This window comes from Diceros bicornis, chromosome 1, assembly GCF_020826845.1.
Source record: "Diceros bicornis minor isolate mBicDic1 chromosome 1, mDicBic1.mat.cur, whole genome shotgun sequence".
Taxonomy (NCBI): Eukaryota; Metazoa; Chordata; class Mammalia; order Perissodactyla; family Rhinocerotidae; genus Diceros; species Diceros bicornis.
Window position 1 is genome coordinate 35,350,053 of NC_080740.1, and position 16,507 is coordinate 35,366,559.

Below are 16,507 nucleotides of genomic sequence, written 5' to 3' on the forward strand. Positions count from 1 at the left end.
TTGATAGACACCCTTTATCAAGTTAAGGAATTTACCTTCTCTTCCTAACAGTTATCCTGAATCTGTATTGAACTGTATTCCTATTATAATTTTTTAATTTTTCAAAAGTGATAAACAACTTCATACTCCTGAACAATTAAGCATTTGTTATTAAACATAATTTCATAAATAGTCAAGATTGTCATATAGAAAAAGAAAAGAAATACTACTGGCTTCCTCCATTTTCATGTTGAGAAACAGAAGCACAAGGGTTGTCATGTCAGAAATCATCCACCTCAGCGGACATCAAGACATAGACTTGACTTCAGGATTTAGTGACATATTGGCAATATAGAAATGTAGTGTTGTGGAGAAGAATTTTTGGTATAATTTCCTATTTTTGTCCTCTAAATATTAAAATTTTATTTAGGGTTTTATTGGTGATGGAGAGCTAGTTATGTAGAGGAAGGGGGAAACAATCAGATATTACAAAGCCAGTAATTGTGTGTGGTTTGGTTGTTTCTCTAAAGCCAGGAAGTATTTACCATCTGGTTGTAGAAGTGATCACTCATCTTTGCAGTGTTTTTAGAAAGCTGCCAAAGTACAGGTGTTTCTTCTTCAGCATGTTTTCATCATGTAAATCGGGCATGGTAAGATTTGTTAATTAGAAAATATTATTTACCTTAAGTTCACTATTTTCAGAATCATGATAGAGAATCAGCATACTTGTAGTGTTACAAAGGAGGGAGGGAAGGAAGAGGAGGGTGAAAGAAGGAAGGATTTTTTTTTTTTTTTTTGGCGAACACAATTTCTTTGAGCATTTCTGTTTATTATAACATTGGATAATAGCAGCAATAAAAATATTTACTATGGTAATAAGAAAATCATGAGGACATTGTATTTAAGAAAACCAAATATGATCAAAGGGTAAATTTTGTATGTAAGTTTTATAACTATATATACTTAAAGCTATTTGTTACAGTACTTTTAATATTTATCTATTGGGGTATACATGCCCAGAAATCTTGTATTGATGGGGCACATAATCAAAAAAATTTGGCTGTGACAGATGGAAACTAGACTTTGGTGGTGAACATGATGCAGTCTATACAGAAGCCGAAATATAATGAGGTACACCTTAAATTTACACAATGTTATAAACCAATGTGGCCTCAATAAAATAATTAAAAAAAAAAGTTTGGAAATGACTCCATCTAGCCTCTAACCCTTTTCCCCCCTGTCAAAACAGTTACTCCTATACAGTTTTTGATACCTCAATATTAGGATGTCAACTATAGAATTATTGCAGAAAATGATACAAGATTGGCAGTACTTGTTTTTAAAACCTATGTATTTGATCTGTCATAAAGCTAATTAAAAATAATTTCAAATTGCAAGGTTTCTCTGTATGTGATTTGTTTTTCACACTTCCACTAGTATTCATAAAAATTAAAGCAAAATCTAGCTTTTTCTGGAAACACTTTTCCCGTGTTGTTTGATCTGTAGTTACTGCTTTGTGTTCACTTAATGGTCTCGGGATAGTGGGAAAGCAAAAGCTCCACTATCACTGTGATCCTAGTGTTGGGAATAAAAATAACGTTCAGCTTCAGTAGGTATTTGGGAAAGCTAAATCTTGTAATAGGAATAAGTTTGGGGAAGGTTAATCCTGCTGTTTAAACCTTGATGTTTATTAGAACAAATCAGATGCTCTTTCCCTTTACAGGTATACCATGCTTTATATAAATTCATTACATTATATTGACATCTGGATTAATATAAAAGATTAAATTGAGGTGCAGTTTTCTCTTTATTGAAATATTTTTTGAGAGTAACTTTTAAATACCAATTTTTACACTACGTGCATCATACAATTTGATATATGACTTATATTTGTACAATTTTCCTAAATAGATCTAGAGATCTATTGTATAAGTTTAGATGTGTTAAAAAATTGAAGTGACCCCAATATGCCATCAGTGTGTGAATATATATATATGCATACCTATAACTTCTTATATAACAGTGGTTTGGCGTACCCTGAGCTGTTAAATGATAGCCATAGTATGATTACTTACAGGAATGTTTTTAATAAAAATAGATCTAATTTGGTCACTGATTTTATTTCAGCGAAGAATAACCAGAATTCAACAAATAGAGAAGGACATTCTTCGTATAAGACAGCTTTTACAGTCCCAAGCAACAGAAGCAGAGGTTAGTAAATTGTCTTTATTGTTTGCAGGTATAAATATAGGTAGTTATTCTAAGAAAAGAAAAGATGTATAATTAATGTGGCATCATTGAAATATAGATGTTCTTCTAGAGAATTGAGACACTTTATAAGTTTTTTTCATGAAATTAAATTATCAAAAACCTTGACTACTTTGATTTCATAACTTTTAGGCAATTAAACTTTATAGAGCCATAAATACAGATATCTTACTTCAGTTATCAATTTACATATAATGAGATAACTAACTGAATTTGGCTATTATCAACTAGTAAATATGCTATAAGCCAGGCTTGGTGGTTAAGATTTGGACTCTCACCACCACAGCCCAGGTTCATTTCCCAGTCAGGAAACCACACCACTCGTCTGTCGGTTGTCATACTGTGGTGGCTGTGTGTTGCTGTGATGCTGAAAGCTAGGCCACACCGGCATTTCAAAGACCAGTAGGGTCACCCATGGTGGACAGGTTTCAGCGGAGCTTCCAGACTAAGACAGACTAGGAAGAAGGACCTGACTACCCACTTCTGAAAAAAGTGGCCATGAAAACACTATGAACAGCTGTAGAACATTGACTGATACAGCACTGGAAGATGAGAGGATGGCACAAAGAGACCAGGCAGGGTTCTGTTCTGCTGTACACAGGGTTGCTAGGAGTCAGAATCAATTCGATGGCACTAACGACAACAAAAATAAGCTATTTCGTTATATGTAATTCGTAGTAAAAATTAATCATACACATTTATCTATGCTTACTCCACAAACTCTGTTAAAATGACAGAAAAGGCATAAAATGAAAAAGGCACAAAGACCAGGGGAGGTAACGTCAATAAAATTGGGGGAGCTGGAAAGCAGGTGAACAAAGGGGCTAGTCTAGCATATGGTGGAGAGTTGACCCCTAAGGCAACAGTAGGAAGTCATGAAGCAACCCGTTTTATACTGTGGAGTCCTAAAAGGCTCCGGAATTGGTTTCACTAGGTACCTCTGGATGTGAGGATAAAAAAAAGGGGAGCCAAAAGCAAAAGGATTATTGAAAATTGGTAAAGAAGCAGGTGGAGCCCCCAGAACCTGTCCTCAACTCTGCATAGTTGAGTGACTGCTCCTTTCCAGTCCCAGCAGAGGAGAGATCTATTCTGGAAAGGGTAAAACAAAGGGCCTTTGGACTGGGGATAAAGAGAAAATACTAACACTTTCTAGAGTAGCAGAGGAAAACAAATTTCACACAAAGAAACAGGAAGACAAATGTCTTCAGATATATAAACACCAACACTGGAAGCTCAGAAGTAGAGGAGCAATTTCTTAAAATTTCTCAAAGAAAATTGTTTCCAGCTGTGTTCCAACACCAATTCTCTGGCACCACTGGGTGTCCTACAGTTCAATTGAATCCTGACACAAACTACGCAGAGTTAGTGTGGACTCCACATTTAAGGGTAAAGTCATTCACAAGAGTACCCTCATTCAAGATGCCAGCTGCAAGTTACAGGTGTCCCCAAGCCACCTGCTCTCTGCCCAGCTTGTTATAAATTCCACCCCAAGTGAGTAAGTGCCAGTACAATTCAATTCTGACCCTAACTACCTAGAGTTAGCATAGACCCTACAGGTTAAGCGCCAAGTCTTTCACAAGACTGCCCCCACTTCAGATGCCAAGCTACCCATACTTCTGCCCAGCTGGCTACAAATTTGGGGCTTCCCACAACCCCCTTATGTTTGATAATTCACTAGGATGACAAAGAACTCACTGAAAGTACTACACTTACAATTACAGTTTTATTATAAAGGATACAGATCAGAAATGGCCAAATGAACAGACATATAGGGCAGGATCTGGGGAAAGTGAAGACTAGAGGATGCAGAGCTTTCTCCTCATGGGATCTGGGCACATCACTCTCTCAGCACATCACTGTGTTTACCAACCAGGAAGCTCCACTGAGCTTCAGTGTCCAAAGTTTTTATTGGGGTTTCATTATGTAGGCATGCTTGATTAAATAAGTGGCTATGTGATTGAACTCAACTTCCAGCCCCCTCCCTGGAGGTCTGGCTGGCCCAAAGTTCCAACCCTCTAGTCATGTGGTTGTTCATTCTAGTAACTAGTATCCATCCTGAAACTATCTAGGGGACCTCCTTGAGTCCCTTCATTTCCATAACAAACTCAGGAAATTTCAAGAGGCTTTGAACTTCTGTGTCAGGAAAGAAGGGACAAAAACCAGATATATTTTTTATTATACCATACCAGCCTATAAACTTACCTCTAGTCAAACTGCCTGTTAAATTTGGGAGTAGAATACATTTTCAGATAGGCGAAGTCTCAAAAAGAGGTATTTCTCATGTACCATTTTCTGGAAGCTATTAGAGGATATACTTAAGCAAAATGAAGATTTGGGATCTAAGACATAGGGAATATAATAAAAGAGAAAGAGACGAAAGACTCCCCAGAATGAAGATGAAGGGAGATTCTGAGACAAATGATAGAGAAGGTAAACAGTCCGTATTGGAACAGTTGAAAAGATTTCAGGAGACATGTGTCTGAGAATATGAAATCAGTAAAATACTTAATGTTTCTGAATTTATTGAAAAGATAGGAAATTTACACAGTAGGAGAGAAACTGAGGATGTCATAATAACACAGAACATGAAATATACAAAACAAAAATGATAACCTTTAACACATGGGCAGCAAGAAGTTGTAAAGGGCAACAGTCGTGGTATACCACCTGCCAGCCATGATTAGAATTTAGTAGTCAAAATAATGTAAATAGTGAAAAATTTATCTAACTATAAAGTGATATTGGAAGGATAGAGGAACAGAATGAGTGTCGTGTTGAGGGTGGGATAGAAGTAAAAGAGAACCCAGTCTCCTTCTTACATAATAGGAAATCAGTAAATGGTGCATTAAACTGGAAAATGCAGAACTAGCAACACAAGCAGGTTATTTAGAGATGAGATAAGTAGCCCCCCCCCAAAAAAAAATCCACTGAAAAAGATGAAAATGTTTGCCTTAAGAGAACAGGAAATGGGACAGGGCAGGCAAGTGTGAGAGACTGCTGTTTATTGTCACAAGCCTTTAGAACTAATGATTTATTTAAACTATGTAAATGTATAACTGATAAAAATAAAACATTTAAAAGAGCCAAAGCCATAATTTAGAAGATGTGTATACTTATCTTGCTCTACAGTCCAGATTGGCTTAATAATTATACCTTCAGAATGATGATTAGTAAAGAACTTGATAGAGCAAAAACAGTGGAAGCAGTACATGCTAGGAAAAGTCATGTTTAATATACTGTCATTGAGTATAAAAGACCAAGCAGTGGGAGTAAGAGGAAGATACTGTCTCAGTGGAACACAAATACAGTGTATTCATACCTGCTAGAAACTGAATGTTACTGAGGCTTGTGCATATCTGTCAGCCCTGCAGCTAAATATCTGAAGTTTGGTTTTGATCACTATCCAGAAGGATGGAGTGTAAGTTAAAAGACCATCCCCTCACCTACCTGTTGACAACCACTATATTTGGGCACGTCTCACCTTGTTTATAGGTGAATAAAAAGAAAACCTAGGGACTGGCCCCGTGGCCTAGTGGTTAAGTTGGGCGGGCTCCGCTTCAGTGGCCTGGGTTCAGTTCCTGGGCATAGACCTACACCACTCATCAGCGTCCATGCTGTTGCAGCAGCCCACAAAATAGAGGAAGATTGGCACAGATGCTAGCTCAGGGTGATTCTTCGTTGGCAAAAAAGAAAAAAGAAAAGAAAACCGACGTGGGACTTAAGTAAACTATTGTTGAATAAGGAAAAGGGAGTAGCATCTGGGAGACTTGGGGAAAATAAATGTTCAGGAAAATATTTGCTTCTTAAGTCAACTACAGAAAGACCTGTCTCCCTGCAACAGGAGCAACGAGTCATAAGGAAACAGTGGAATGAAATGACATCGAGATGAAATTAAAGGAAAATGCGATAAAGAAGGACTGCAAAGATTAAAAGAAAAAAAGCTGAATAAAAATCCACATTGAACAATAAAGAACAGAATTGTTGGTAGGAGAAATTGGTTTAGTATTTGGGGACAAACTTCAGAAGCATCAATGGGAAGTTTCTAATGCACAGCCAGATTCAGACTCACATAAAAACTAAAAGCATTTATTTATATTTAAAAATGTTTATGATATACAAAAGAATATGCACACTTTGATCCCCTTTTTAAAAAGATACACATACACACACATGAACATGTGCATGAGAAATAATTTGAAAAGACAGATAACCATTGTTAATACCTCCTTGTTTTTCTAGTTTGGCCTTTTGTTTTGTAATTTTTTTATAGTAACTGTGAACAGCTGTTATAATGAGGAAAGAAAAATCTTGTATACAAAACAAATTGGGCATGTTCTGTCTTTGCCAGCACGTATTTTCCACCCATGTATTCTTTCTGGGAGTATTTGCTCAAATAATGAACAGTTCTGTTTTAAACCAAAAGCTTAGTTCAGACACTTCTTTACAGGGAAGACAACTGTTTCTAATGTTAAAAGTCTAACTTTTGAAAGAGTAGAGTCCAAAGGTTCATTAGCTCATGTATTCTTTTTCAGAATGTTTTCATCATGCCTGACTTTTAATATCTTTGGAACTTTGGCTTCAATATATCTGAATTTGAAATATGTAGAAACATGTATTTGCTAAGTAAGCAGTTTAAGTACAATGTGATAGTCAAATTCCTAAAAGAAGTTTAACCTGGCTGTCCTAGCCAATGTAAACCAAATATTTGTAATATAAAGAATAAGTGTCTGTTTTGCAATCTTGACTCTTAAGAACTGGGGGGGAAAAAAACAGTATCTCTGTGTGCCTTTTTCAATTTCATTGGCATTGTTTGATGCAGTATTCTGGTTGTTATGACCCATTTGGCTTCCAGTGTGATTTAACTGTGTCTTTTTTTCCTTGATCAAACTTAATACCACTCTTTTTTTTTTTGGTGAGGAAGATGGGCCCTGGGCTAACATCTATTGCCAATCTTCCTCTTTTGCTTGAGAAAGATTGTCACTGAGCTAACATCCGTGCCAGTCTTCCTTTATTTTGTATGGGGGAGACCACCACAGTGTGGCTTGATGAGTAGTGTGTAGGTCCGCACCTGGGATCTGAACCTGCAACCCCAGGGCACCAAAGCGGAGCACGCGAAGTTAACCACTGTGCCACCAGGCTGGCCTATTAATACATTCTTTTTTAAAAATAATTTTTAGGGCCAGCCCGTGGCTTAGCGGTTAAGTGCTCGCACACCGCTGCTCGCGGCCCAGGTTCGGATCCCGGGCGCGCACCGACGCACCACTTCTCCGGCCATGTTGAAGCTGCATCCCACATACAGCAACTAGAAGGATGTGCAGCTATGACATACAACTATCTACTGGGGCTTTGCGGGGAAACAAAATAAGTAAAAAAAATAAAATTAAATTAAAAAAAAATAAAAATAATTTTTAAAGAGACAGCTTTTTGTTTTTATTGAGCAACACTACATTTTATAGTTTATCTTTTGGTATTTTTTGCTTTGAAGTTTGCTGCTGTTGTTTTTTCAGCTTCTTTAGTTTTAGTTAGTATTTTTCTCCCCATCTTTCTTATATTCTATTACTATTTGGCGGCATTTAACAAGTTTTTGTATTTCTACATCAATATTCACATCTTTTTCTAGTTGATTGAATCTTTTATTTGTATGAAATAGCCCTCTTTATTCCATTTAATGCTCTTTACCTTGAATTTTATTTTGCTTCACAGAGAAAACGGTAGCTATCATAGGAACTACCTCTCTTCCCTACCAGGAAGCATTCTGCCTTTCTTCCTGTGCTTTGGATTTTCAGCTCCTGCCTTCTCAGGAACTTTTTACTCTTGTCTCTTTTTTCTCACATGTTTATCTTCTTCCTCTTCTGTGGCACTTCTCCATTAGCATTTAAATATGCTCAGGTCTTATCTTTAAAAATATAAAACGAACTTCCTCAATCCTGCCTCTCTCTGCAAGTTTTCTTCATCTGTCCCCTTCCCTCCCTCATTGTCTTTTCCCAGTCCCCACTCCAGAGTGTTTCTAAACTCCAAGTCTACGTTTCCTCCCCATCATTCACTCTTAACACATGCCAATCTAATCTGGACACCCATAGTTTCACGGAAATGGATCCTCAGTGACTTCCATGTTATTAATTAAATTGACATTTTCAGTCTTCATCTGGAAATATTCCACATTATTGACACTTTCTGTTGCTTGAAATATTCTTCTCTTGGCATGTATAACAATACTTTTTTGGTTTCTTCCCACCTCTTTGTACTTTACAGGCTCATGTTCCTTTATCTGGACGTTAATTTTAGGCATTCCTTAAGGCTCATTTCTCTTTTCTCTGTATTGTCTCTCCCTAAGACCATCTCATTTGTGCTTAGGGCTTCACTTACCATCTCTTTACTATTGGCTCTCAAATTCCTTTTTGTGGCCCTGAGCTCCAGACTCCTAAATCTACGTGCCTACTCTGCATCTCCACTTAGACTGAAAGGCACTTGAAATCCAACATATCCAAAACATAATGATCTCCTCCTAAGCCCTCCTTACTACCCCTTCTCCTCCAAAAAAACCCTTATCCTCCTTTAGTATTACTGTCTCTGTGAATGATACCACCATTACTCAATTGCGTGAGCTAAGGAACATGGGAGTAATTCTTGACACCAGATCTTTCTCCATTCACCATACCAATCTATCAGCAAGTCTTTCAGATTTACCTGTCTGCACTTGTTTTATCTCCCTTACTGCTTCTTTAGTGCAAAGTACCATCATCTTATACTTAAATTAATACATTAGCCTCCAGATTGTTTTCCTCTATATTTCCTACCTGCTAAGACCATTTAAAATTTGACTTTAGAAAATCAATTTACATGCAGCTTTTCCCATTAATATGCTAAGTATTAGTTATGTGGGGGCAAGAATGCCATCTGAGAATTATTCTAAAATTTAACAAAATCAGTAAGATTTTTTTTTTTACCATCTTTTTGTTCTCTCCATACTATGATTCTTTTTTTTTTTAATTTTTTGTTTATTGCAGTAACATTGGTTTATAACATTGTATAAATTTCAGGTGTACATCATTATACTTCTATTTCTGCATAGATTACATCATGTTCACCACCCAAATACTAATTACAACCCATCACCACACACGTGCCAAATTATCCCTTTCACTCTCCTCCCTGCTCCCTTCTCCTCTGGTAACCGCCGATCCAATCTCTGTCTCTATGTGTTTGTTTGTTGTTGTTATTATCTACTACTTAATGAGTGAGATCATACGGTATTTGACCTTATCCTTCTGACTTATTTCACTTTGCATAATACCCTCAATGTCCATCCATGTTGTCACAAATGGCTGGATTTCATCGTTTCTTATGGCGGAGTAGTATTCCATTGTGTATATATACCACATCTTCTTTATCCATTCGTCCCTTGATGGGCACTTAGGTTGCTTCCAAGTCTTGGCTATTTTGAATAACGCTGCAATGAACACAGGGGTGCATGTATCTTTATGCAGTGGTGTTTTCAAGTTCTTTGGATAAATACCCAGCAGTGGAACAGCTGGATCATATGGTAGTTCTATCCTTAATTTTTTGAGGAATCTCCATACTGTTTTCCATAGTGGCTGCACCAGTTTGCACTCCCACCAGCAGTGTATGAGAGTTCCCTTCTCTCCACATCCTCTCCAACACATGTTGTTTCCTGTCTTGTTAATTATAGCCATTCTGACGGGCGTGAGGTGATATCTCATTGTAGTTTTGATTTGCATTTCCCTGATAGTTAATGATGTTGAACATCTTTTCATGTGCCTGTTGGCCATCTGTGTATCTTCTTTGGAGAAATGTCTGTTCAGGTCTTTTGACCATATTTTAATTGGGTTGTTAGTTTTTTTGTTGGTGAGATGCATGCGTTCTTTATATATTTTGGAGATTAACCCCTTATCAGATGTATGGTTTGCAAATATCTTCTCCCAATTGTTAGGTTGTCTTTTCGTTTTGTTGATGGTTTCCTTTGCTGTGCAGAAGCTTTTTAGTTTGATGTAGTCCCATTTGTTTATTTTTTCTATTGTTTCCTTTGCCCGGTCAGACATGTGCTTGAAAATATGTTGCTAAGACCGATGTCAAAGAGTGTACTGCCTATGTTTTCTTCTAGAAGTTTCATAGTTTCAGGTCTTACATTCAAGTCTTTAATCCATTTTGAGTTAATTTTTGTGTATGGTGTAAGGTAAGGGTTTACTTTCATTTTTTTGCATGTGGCTGTCCAGTTTTCCCAACACCATTTGTTGAAGAGACTTTCTTTTCTCCATTGTATGTTTTTGGCTCCTTTATCGAAGATTAGCTGTCCATAGATGTGTGGGTTTATTTCTGGGCTTTCGATTCTATTCCATTGATCTGTATGTCTGTTTTTGTGCCAGTATCATGCTATTTTGGTTACTATAGCTTTGTAGTATATTTTGAAATCAGGGAGTGGGATACCTCCAGCTTTGTTCTTTTTTCTCAGGATTCCTTTAGCTATTCGGAGTCTTTTGTTGTTCCATATAAATTTTAGGATTCTTTGTTCTATTTCTGTGAAAAATGTTGTTGGAACTTAGGGCTTGCCTTGAATCTATAGATTGCTTTTGGAAGTATGGACATCTTAACTATGTTAATTCTTCCAATCCAAGAGCACGGAATATCTTTCCATTTCTTTGTGTCTTCTTCAATTTCTTTCAGCAATGTTTTATAGTTTTCGGTGTACAGATCTTTCACCTCTTTGGTTAAGTTTATTCCTAGGTATTTTATTCTTTTTGTTGCAATTGTACATGGGATTGTATTCTTAATTTCTCTTTCTGCTACTTCGTTGTTAGTGTATAGAAATGCAACTGATTTTTGTATGTTGATTTTGTATCCTGCAACTTTACCATATTCGTGTATTACTTCTAAAAGTTTTTTGGTGGATTCTTTAGGGTTTTCTATATATAAAATCATGTCATCTGCAAATAGTGAGAGTTGCACTTCTTCCTTTCCAGTTTGGATCCCTTTTATTTCTTTTGCTTGCCTGACTGCTCTGGCTGGGACTTCCAGTACTATGTTAAATAGGAGTGGTGAGAGTGGGCATCCTTGTCTGGTTCCTGTTCTTAGAGGGATAGCTTTCAGTTTTTCACCATTGAGGATGATATTAGCTGTGGGTTTGTCATATATGGCCTTTATTATGTTTAGTTACCTTCCTTCTATACCCATTTTATTCAGAGTTTTTATCATAAATGGATGCTGTATCTTGTCAGATGCTTTCTCTGCATCTATTGAGATGATCATGTGATTTTTATTCTTCATTTTATTAATGTGGTGTATCACGTTGATTGATTTGCGAATGTTGAAGCATCCCTGCATACCTGGAATAAATCCCACTTGATCATGGTGTATAATCTTTTTAATGTATTGTTGTATGCGATTTGCTAGTATTTTGTTGAAGATTTTTGTGTCGATGTTCATCAGTGATATTGGCCTGTAATTTTCTTTTTTTTGTGTTGTCCTTGTCTGGTTTAGTATCAGGGTAATGTCGGCTTTGTAGAATGAGTTAGGGAGCTTCCCCCCCTCCTCAATTTTTTGGAAGAGTTTGAGAAGAATAGGTATTAAGTCTTCTTTGAATGTTTGGTAGAATTCACCAGGGAAGCCATCTGGTCCTGGACTTTTATTTTTGGGGAGGTTTTTTGATTACTGTTTCGATCTCCTTACTGGTGATTGGTCTATTCTAATTCTCTATTTCTTCTTGATCCAGTTTTGGAAGGTTGTATGATTCTAAGAATTTATGCATTTCTTCCAGATTGCCAAATTTGTTGGCTATATGCTTTTCATAGTATTCTTTTATAATCTTTTGTATTTCTGAGGTGTCTGTTGTAATTTCTCCTCTTTCATTTCTGATTTTACTTATCTTGAGCCTTCTCTCTTTTTTCTTGGTCAGTCTAGCTAAAGGTTTGTCAATTATGTTTATCTTTTCAAGGAACCAGCTCTTGGTTTTATTAATTTTTTCTATTGTTTTTTTAGTCTCTATTTCATTTATTTCTGCTCTGATTTTTATTATTTCCCTTCTTCTGCTGATTTTGGGTTTTGTTTGTTCTTCTTTTTCCAGTTCCTTTAGGTGCATTGTTACATTGTTTATTTGAGATTTTTCTTGTGTGTTGAGATAGGCCTGTATCGCTATAAACGTCCCTCTTAGAACCGCTTTTGCTGTATCCCGTAAATTCTGGCATGTCGTATTTTCATTTTCATTTGTCTCCAGGTATTTTTTGATTTCTCCTTTGATTTCTTCGTTGACCCAATCGTTGTTCGGTAGCGTTTTGTTTAATCTCCACGTATTTGTGGCTTTTCTGATTTTCTTCCTATAGTTGATTTCTAGTTTCATACCATTGTGGTCAGAAACGATGCTTGGTATTATTTCAATCTTCTTAAATTTATGTAGACTTGTTTCGTGGCCTAATATGTGATCAATCCTGGAGAACGTTCCATGTGCATTTGAAAAGAATGCGTATTGTCTTTGGTTTTTGGATGGAATGCTCTGTACATATCTACTAGGTCCATCTGTTCAAGTGTGTCATTTAAGGCCAATGTTTCCTTATTGATCTTCTGTTTGGATGATCTATCCATTGGTGTAAGTGGAGTGTTAAATCCCCTACTATTATTGTGTTACTGTCTGTTTCTCTTTTTATGCCTGTTAATAATTGCTTTATATATTTAGGTGCTCCTACGTTGGGTGCGTAGATATTTACAAGTGTTATATCCTCTTGTTGGATTGTTCCCTTGATCATTATGTCATGCCCTTCTTTGTCTCTTTTTAGTTTTTGTTTTAAAGTCTATTTTGTCTGATACGAGTATTGCTACCCCAGCTTTCTTTTCATTGCCATTTGTGTGGAGTATCTTTTTCCATCCCTTCACTTTCAGTTTGTGAGTGTCTTTAGGTCTGAAGTGTGTCTCTTGTATGCAGCATATATATGGGTCTTGTTTTTTTATCCAGTCACCCACCCTCTGCCTTTTAATTGGAGCATTTAGTCCATTGACGTTTAAAGTAGCTATTGATAAGTATGTACTTACTGCCATTTTTTAACTTTGTTTTTCCTTAGTGTTTTAGTAGTCCTCTATACAGAGTTGATGGTCTCTTTAGTTTGACCTCTGTCTGAAAGCTCTACTCTTTAACTCCCCTCCTCCCTCATTTTATGTTTTTGATATCATATCTAACCTCTTTTTTGTGCATTTGTATCCATTACCATCTTATCATGGACATAGGTAATTTTTCCTATTTGTGGTCTTCTCTTTTTCCCCTTAAATCAGTCCCTTTAACATTTCTTGTAGCACTGGTTTCTTAGCGACAAACTCCTTTAATTTTTGCTTGTCTGGGAAACTTTTTATCTCTCCTTCCATTTTGGATGATAACCTTGCCGGGTACAGTATTCTTGGCTGTAAGTTTTTTCCTTTCAGCACTTTAAATATATCGTGCCACTCTCTTCTAGCCTGTAAGGTTTCTGCTGAGAAGTCAGCTGATAGCCTTATGGGGTTTCCTTTGTATGTAACTTGTCTTTCTCTTGTGGCTTTTAGGATTCTCTCTTTATCTTTAATTCTGGACATTTTGATTATGATGTGTCTTGGTGTGGGCCTCTTTGGGTTTATCTTGTTTGGTGCTCTCTGTGCTTCCTGTACCTGGATGTCTGTTTACTTCCTTAGGTTAGGGAAGTTTTCATCTATTATTTCTTGAAATAGATTCTCTGCCCCTTTGTCTTGCTCTTCTCCTTCCGGGACACCTATAACACGGATGTTAGTGCACTTGATGTTGTCCCAGAGGTCCCTTAGACTGTCCTCACTCTTTTTAATTCTTTTCTCTTTTACCTGTTCAGCTTGGGTAATTTCTTCTAGTCTTGCTTCCAGCTCGCAGATCCGTTCTTCTGTATCCTCTACTCTGCTTTTGAGTCCCTCTAGTGAATTTTTCATTTCCAGTATTGTATTATTCATTTCTGATTGGTTCTTATTTATATCTTCCAGTTCTTTGTTGACATTCTCACTGAGTTCGTCTATTCTACTCCCCAGATCAGTGAGCATCCTTAACACTCTTTGTTTGAACTCTCTGTCGGGTAGGTTGCTCATTTCTGTTTCACTTAGTTGCTTTTCTGGGGTTTTGTCCTTTTCCCTTACTTGAAATGTATTCCTTTGCCTTCTCATTTTGCCTCTTTCCCTGTGCTTGTATCTGTGTGTTAGGTAGGTCAGCTATGTCTCCTGCTCTTGGATAGGTGACCTTATATAAGTGATGCCTTAGGAGGCCTGCAGTGTGCTTCCCTCAGTTCTCAGTGTTCCAGGAGTGACCCTTATGTGGGCTATGTGTGTCTTTATGTTGTGGCATGTTTGCTCTCCCTGTAGGCACCCAGGGAGGCTGAGTTATGCTCCTGGCCAGCTGTTGTAATGCTCAGCTGCTTGTAGTTGTTGTGGGCCCTTCAGTCTCTTTATCAGGTGTGGGAAGCCCCAGCACAGTTGGCTGCAAGTTCTAATACCACGTTTGTGTTGCAATATTTCTTTTAAGTGAGTAGGCCCCCAGCATGGCAGGTTGTTAGGCTCAGGGGCTTACAATTGCTATAAGCCTCCAGCCTTTAGGTCTCTTGTCAGTTCTCTGAGGATTGCAGCTGCATGGGGCTGGCCTCAGGCACGGGAGCACCCAGTTGTTTCAGGGCAAACCCCCTATGTGGGTCTTTGAGAAGCACAAGTCTTCTGCAGCTGACAAGCCCCGCCACCCATAAGTCCACACAGAAACAGTCAACACAGTCCTGCCCCATGTGCGCGCCTTGACCTCCTGAAGGGGATCCAGTCTCTCCACGGCGGGAGCCCCACACACTCCACCACCGCCCCACACTCTCCACCCGCTCTTTGTGCACGCCCTGCCCCACTGAAGTGAGCTCAGTCGCCGGGCTGCAGAGAATCCAGTCACCAGTCTGTGCAGGCCCACAAGTTGCCTGAGGGCTTGTTGTTGGGTGGGGCCAGTCCCTAGGGTGGGCTGCCTGCCCTGGCTCTGCTGGATGAAATCGGTGCTCTAGTGGGTGGGGCAGACCCTGGGCTAGCAGGCCCCAGGGAGAACTCCAGTGGTGTCTGTCAGCACGCTCACACCAGGCCACAACAATGGCCGCTGCCAATATACCAGTCCCTGGAGAGGTCTCACCTCTCACTGAGATGCACTCAGAGCCTATCAGGTGAGTCTCTTTTCACCAAAGCACTGTGCACCTTTCTTTCTGGTGATTTTTAGGTTGCTTTCTGAAATGGGTGAGTTTGCGTGTGGGCCCTTTGAGAGCCGGTTTTAATTTCTTTGTGAACCAGCTTTTCTGGGGGTACTCCCCAATGCTTTAGTAGCAGGCAAAGTCAGATATGCCACTTGTCTCGATTGTGCTGGGTCCACAAAAATGCCTGCAGCGGGGGCGCTCCCCAGCTCAGGGCCCCGCTCCTCCAGGGAGGGCTGCGCACCTTTGGGCTGCTTCTGGGAGGCTGTGAAGCTGGCGGCTTGTGAAGGCGGCGTTTTTTCTCTCCAGAAGGGAGTTTCTGCCTCTTCCACCTCAACTAGGATTGTCCTTTGTTGCAGGAGTTCCTCTTATCCAGTTTTCAGTTCTCTCTCAGGGGTAATTTTTCCACGAGTAGTTGTAAGTTGGCTATGTCCACGGGAGGAGGTGAGTTCAGAGTCTGCTTACGCCGCCATCTTGACTTCTTCCCCATACTATGATTCTTTGATACACTAGAACAAGTCCTGCTCCCTCCCACCCCAGGTCCTTTACATATGATCTTCTCTTTACCTAAAACCTTCATCCTCTACCCTTTTCCCAGAACTCCTATTTATTCTTCAGATCTCAGTTCAAACAGCACTTCTAAGAGAGCTCTTCCCCAAACTCCCAGACCATATAACATCCCTCTGTTATATATTTTTACTTGTACCCTTCTTTCAGAGCACTTATCAAAGTTTTAACTTTGTTATTTCTCATTATTTGATAGTATCCTTGACTGGATGGTAAGCTCCAAGAGCACACAGAACAATGTCTGATTTTGCTAGCACTGTATTCCCCAGCACCTAGTACAAGGAACTAACATGGCAGATGCTCAGTAATTACTTTTATGTTGACATCTTCAGTAATGTTAGTGTCAAATCTTTGTGGTTTTAATGATCTTTAATTCATTTTTTCTCTAAATTGACTTTGTATGTCTCTACTTTTGTTGATTTTGTTGAATTTTATAGTGTAATTTTCAGATAGCACTATTTTTTCTTGCATTTCTGAATTATTGAGGCTACCTCACT

The 16,507-nt window shown here is 38.4% G+C and overlaps 1 protein-coding gene across 6 annotated transcripts in view; it reads left to right on the forward strand.

Annotated features, from left to right (window-relative positions):
* Positions 1–16,507, forward strand: part of APC (APC regulator of WNT signaling pathway) — a 129,120-nt gene that overhangs the window by 73,808 nt on the left and 38,805 nt on the right. For all 6 annotated transcript variants that reach the window (XM_058538515.1, XM_058538545.1, XM_058538534.1 and 3 more), the window contains exon 7: positions 2,107–2,190. In XM_058538515.1, the coding sequence (XP_058394498.1) occupies positions 2,107–2,190 (84 nt within the window). The remainder of the gene's footprint in view (positions 1–2,106; positions 2,191–16,507) is intronic.